Consider the following 6028-nt stretch of genomic DNA (forward strand, 5'->3'; position numbering starts at 1 on the left):
CCCTCCCATAGGTCTCGGGCCGTTGCGTATTGTGATACTTCATTGACAAGATTGGCTTCGATGTTGTTTATAATCCAGTTGAAGCAGCAATGATCTCTCTGCTTCCATTTCGGATAACCGGGATCACTAGTTGGAGGAGGATCTGTAACTCCATCGATGTGAGACGACAGACCATTCCCTCCGATTGCGTGTTCCATCAGGGTCGTCCAGAGGGAATAATTGTCGCCATTCAATTTGGTTTGAAGATGTATCTCCCCCAATGATTCTGGTTGATTTGAGGGTGGAAGGGGCTGTTCTTGAGCTTTTGGTGGTATATTGATTTGCCTAAGGAATTCGGCCAATTGGGCAGCGAACTCCCCTGAGAAATTCATCAGTGGTTGGTTGGTGTTTGTAGCTTCTGAGTCAGATTCTGACATGGCTATTTTTCTGATTTTGCAGGTTTAAAAGAAAAGGGCCGGGAAAGGTATATCCGGGACGGTGATGAGAATTTTCTGAGTCCCACCGTGTTGCAACCTGCTCTGATACCATCTTAAAGATGGTAATCGAGAGAGGCATTGTATTGAAGGTAGAACATGGTGGCAAAGGTAGAAGAATAGCTTAGATTGTATTTTTCTGTTGTATTTGAATAGGTTACTCATGCTCCCTTTTATAGGGGAATTACAACTCTAGGAAATACCTCCATCACTCTAGAGACTACCACTAATTAAAAGTATCTAGGAAAGTTCACTCATTTATTGTAATAACAATTACCAAGTTATGGGTACTTGGTACTAGCCGTCTTCTCTTCTTTTTGACAGTAGAATCTGAGGTGGTTGAGCATGGATAGGTATTTCGGGTTCCGGAATTTGATCGGAGTCCGATTGTCGCCACCACTGTCGGAAAAGTAGTATCTCTGGGTTTCGGAGTCTTTGAGCTGTTTGAGAACTGGTACGTAGGACGCGTTCAACCAGCTGAAGTCTTCAATCTTCTGAACATCGACAGTCACTCCTCCGAAAGCATTCATTGTGAACCAAGCCTTCATTGCTTCGTAATTGACTTCGTCGGTCACGAGATGGAAGACGTTCTCCTCGGGATTTTTTTAATTCAGGGACGTCGAATTCACAACGACAGAAGTAGCGAGGATGTTTGACTCATCTTATTTTAACACAAGAAAATCCCGCAAGTGTACGGGGCTAGTGTAGCACAAAGCAAGCAAGAGTATCGTATCCCACAGAGACAAAATGTGTAAACTCAAGTACCACGTACCGATTTCAACTACTATCTAGACAAAACAAAGGTTTGGTTTTGGTAAATAACTAATGAACATAAGCAAAGTAAAATAAGAGACAAAAGATAAAGTTTCAAATAAAAGAACGAGGTAGAGCTTTGGATCCGACTACAATACCCACAATGTAAACAACTCAACAACTTTGATTACCAGTTGAAGTCTCTAGGATTAGAAGGACAATCGCTATTCTAGGCTAAGCCCCCTCTCGAGTGCACTCTACCCGTTGATTAACTATTAATACTGAAGTCTCCTTCTAATACTTCACAATTAACTCCTATACTCAAAAGATTCAAGTCCTCACCCTAGAATTCCTTCTCTCGAATGCAAATTATCTAGGTGTTGTTCATTCTTTTATCAATCCTAAATAGGTATCTCTCGATTACTCCAAACTAGGTCAATATATCCAATTGGTAGCTAGGCAATTGAATTGAAAGGCACAAGAATGAAACAAAATAATCACAAGAGCATAGGTAATCAAAAGCTATTGAATCAATCACAAGTATTCATTGTAGTCTTCACCAAAACTCTACAAAGGATTTAGCTACTCATATCCAACTCAAAAACATAAAAATAATCCATAGTCATTGAATTAAACATGAAAACCAATGAAAATACTCCCAAGAATGGATTGAATGACAATTCGTCTTCGTTTTCAATCTTGTTGAAGATTGGGACTCATTGTCTCACAAATCCGCTCTCAAAACCTTCAAGAACTGCAGTTGGGCGTGTATGATGTGTTGAGGTCGAAAACCTAGGTCTCCTTTTATACCCGGGGCGGAAATAATAGCAATTCAATCTCGCAGAACACATCGCTCGGCCGGGCGATTTTAAGTCGCCAAAACGCCCGGTCGGGCGAACTTTCTGGAGTTCGCGACCAAAACGCCCGGTCGGGCGTTTTCCCCCTAAAAATCGCCCGGTCGGGCGTTTTCTCTGGAATCCTCTAAAAGCATTGTCTTCGTCTTCGAAAGGGCTTCGTGTGAGTATCTTGCACGCCCCCATCGGAGTCTGGATGAGAGAGCTATGGCTATTATACGAAAGTCGCGCATTGAAGCGCGCCCGGTCAGGCGATTCTTCCTTCAAGCTCGTTTTCAAGTCATTTTCACTTGTTTTAGCTCCAAACACTCGACAAACTCGTCAAAACACTTATGTAGTGGATAATGGATGTAAACTCAAGTAGTATGCTACAAAAACACTGAAATGTTCACGTTAAACATCCAAAATACTTGCTAAACCACGAGTTTATCAATGTTGCCGGAGAAGACACAGAAATGATACAAGCTGTTATCTTTGAGCTTCAAAGCAGTTTGCCGATTCTCTTTGAGCTTCCTCTGCAAATACGCATTCCTGAACCATTCACCGGTCAGTCGAACACCGAGACAAAACAAACTCTTCGGGACTTCTTCAGCCGCGATCTGTCCATACTTTGCACTCTTCTCGTTGGTCGAGCTCATTTGCTGTTCGAGACCTTGTATCTTGGCCTTCAATCTCATGATCACAGTAGCGCTATCGTAACGAAGCTGCTGAGCCTGAATGAGCAGAAGTGCCATGTCAAGGACAGCAGTTCCCGATTCGCTGATTGCCAGTGGAGTTCGTCTTAAGACAGCATTCGACACAAGGATCTGAGAATTTCGAATCTGAGCACTGAGTTCCCACGCAAATTGCAGATTGTTGCTCTCTTTCGCAATAACCAGAAACCCCTTAGCCAGGGAAATTTGGTCATTCAGTTGCCTCGTCAGAGAGTCGGGACTTAACATTTCGTCAGTGATGTTAAGCCCATCAGCAAACCTTTCCTGTCTAGGCGGTCTCTGCGTATATAACAGAAAAAGGATAACGATGTCAGATTCACAACGAAAAAAATCGAGCAAACTAATTCATACCTCAGCGAAATACGAAACACAAAACAACTAAACACCAAGAACCTTCAAGACGGTTCCCTGCAATGAACAAGAGCTATGATCTTTCAGCACTAACATCAGCAAACAGAGCAAATCGACACGATTTTATCGCTTTAGTAAGATACGTCGAACCCATCTCATTAGTAATTCTCAAATACAAAGACAATACTCCAACAATCACCATGATTAACACATAAAAGTTCAGACTTTTCTTAACTTCAACACATATATAGTCATCCATACAGTAGCATTAGTCTAATTATTCGATTTAAACCAAAACTAATAAACCTAGCGAAAGCAATCCTTCAAAGACAGCCAGCTTGTAAATCCGAACGTATTGCATATACGCGAATCCAGCCAACATTTCTAGACTATAGCAACCGGCAGCAGTTAAAAGCTTAACTTCATACAGTGTTGTTAGGGTCGCGGGTCGGTCCGGGGCGATGGGGCTGGACCCCGGGTCGCGGGGCGATGGGGCGCCGGGGCGAGGGACCCACGAATCGGGGCGCAAAATTATTTATTATTTATATATTAGTAATAATAATGATTAAAGATAGTTCACTATAATATAAATAGTATATTTACATAACAGGTAAAAAATATTTTTAAAGTTCAATTTTGACATTGGGTAGAAAAGAATTATTGGAGGAATTATAATCAATTTACTTATTATAATATTTAATTAATGGATTTTATTTTAGAGTCATTTTGGAAAAAGATGAAAGATTGGAAAAAATAATAAATTATTATTTTATTTCTCTTCATTTAAATAAACATAATTGTTATTTTAAATCTCTTCATTTAATTCATAAAACAAATTATCAAATAAACATATAATTATTATTTTATTTCTCTTCATTTAATTCATAAAATAAAATTAGGTAAAATGAAAAGCTCCATAAATAGAGATTGTAATGTTCTAAAGATTACTAAATTAGCTTTATATAAACCTAAAATTAAATTATAAATATAAGGAATTAATAAAAATATGTTACTTATACAAATAATAACAATAGAAATAAACAATAATTGATGGGGTAACAATAGAAATAAACAATAATTGATGGAGTACAAAGTAATTTCATTTCCCAATGTAGTCACTATCTATCTATCTCTCTCCCTCCCCTCCCCTCCCCTCCCATCCCTCTTCTTTTTTCTCTGTAAAAGCAAAATTGCAGCCAACCGGCGAACCAGGGCGGACGGCAACAGGTAAGCCCCCGATCCGTCTCTCGCTCCAGTCGCCCCGACCGCCCAGAGCGCGCCCCGACGGCGCCCCACGTATCTCGCTCGGCTCACCCATGTTGGGGCGAAGCCGGGCTCGATCATGGCGACCCGCGCCCCGGGCGCGTTTTTGACAACACTGACTTCATACAAACAACAACACACTAAATCCATCTGAAGCTGATAAAGGCCAAATATTGGCACTAAATACGTACTCTATCCGTCCCAAGTTCATCGATTTGTATCCTTTTTTGGGACTTCCCAAGTTAAATGACTCCTTTCCTCTTTTGGCAATACTCAATTCCCTCTTCTACTTTACTATCTTTGCTACTTTAACATCACTCCACTTAATTCTCGTGTCCAAAAGAAGTGTCTTGCTTAACACGGGCCAGAGAGAGTATAACAATAGTAAGGCTGCGCTTGGTACGCAAAATTGGAGGTGTGAAATTGGAATTGGAGCCTTCAATTCCTAATCCAGTGTTTGGTATCATAAAATTTCTCGGATTTGGAATTGAGTTACAATTCCAAATCCTCCAATTTCACAATTTGAATTCCATATCAAAAGTAGTTGAATTCCAAATATTAATTAAATTACACACACAGTGCACACATTCTCACACACACACACACTGCACATACACATTCACACACACTGCACACATTCTTACACACATCCTTACACACACACTGCACACATTCTTACACACACTGCACGCATTCTTACACACACTGCACACATTCAATTTTTTAATTCAATTCCATATCAATTATTTCATTTTGCCAAACAAAGGATTTGGAATTGAATTCTAATTCAATTCCATAGAATATCAATTCCAATTCAATTCCAATTCCGTGTACCAAACGGAACCTAAGTAATTTCATTACTATTCCAATCTTGAAGCTATTGAGGCACTAAAAATAGATTCTTCACATTCCAAAGAGCATAAACAACTGCATTTTTCTCTACTGTGAAATTACCATCAAAATTCAAAGGTAAAAACCATCGAAATAAACCACAAAAATATTCACTGAGACTAATTCAAGCTCAAAATCGCAATGCACTAACATAAATCACTCAAAACACGCAGATTAATGTAGCTTGAAATCAGAAACCGGATCGATGAGAAAAATTATACCTTGGCATAAACCGATCTCGAAGTGAGACGATGATTCGCACGTCTCAACACCAAAATGAAGAGCAGAATCACGAATCCACAAAACGTTAACCACAATGCATTCGGAAATTTCCGCCTCACCAGCCGCCGGTAATCCGCGCCGCGCCGCCGCATTTACTCGGCGCTAAAAGAATCGCTCAATCTCTGATAAAACCTATCAATTTGCGACTCCGGAAGCTCGGATTGAAGAAATCGCAGCTCAATTTGAATTTGGAGGTGGAAATGGGTAGTGAAGTGCTGGAGAGCGATCTCAGTTGGTTTTTGTGTGAGAAGAAATTTAAAAATAGATGGTGAAATTAGAATTATTCATTAAAAATGTGAAACAAATGGGGGAAATAAAAATGTACATATCAATCCAAAAATGGAAAATACTAGGTTTTCACTTTTGGATCAATAAATAATGAATTTTTAAATAAATCACATTACATTTATTAATTGGGTAAAAGTCTTGAAATAAAACAAGCAAAAAA

The 6028-nt window shown here is 39.6% G+C and overlaps 1 protein-coding gene across 1 annotated transcript; it reads right to left on the reverse strand.

The window, feature by feature from the left end:
- Positions 1-2493: 2493 nt before the first annotated feature.
- LOC121759117 (probable galacturonosyltransferase 10) lies at positions 2494-5787 on the reverse strand. The gene is made up of 2 exons (XM_042154616.1): positions 5520-5787; positions 2494-3072 (listed from the first exon to the last, which is right to left on the reverse strand). The coding sequence occupies exons 1-2, from the start codon at positions 5670-5672 to the stop codon at positions 2494-2496; spliced, it is 732 nt and encodes a 243-aa protein (XP_042010550.1). The 5' UTR covers positions 5673-5787.
- Positions 5788-6028: the final 241 nt, after the last annotated feature.

This window comes from Salvia splendens, chromosome 12, assembly GCF_004379255.2.
Source record: "Salvia splendens isolate huo1 chromosome 12, SspV2, whole genome shotgun sequence".
Taxonomy (NCBI): Eukaryota; Viridiplantae; Streptophyta; class Magnoliopsida; order Lamiales; family Lamiaceae; genus Salvia; species Salvia splendens.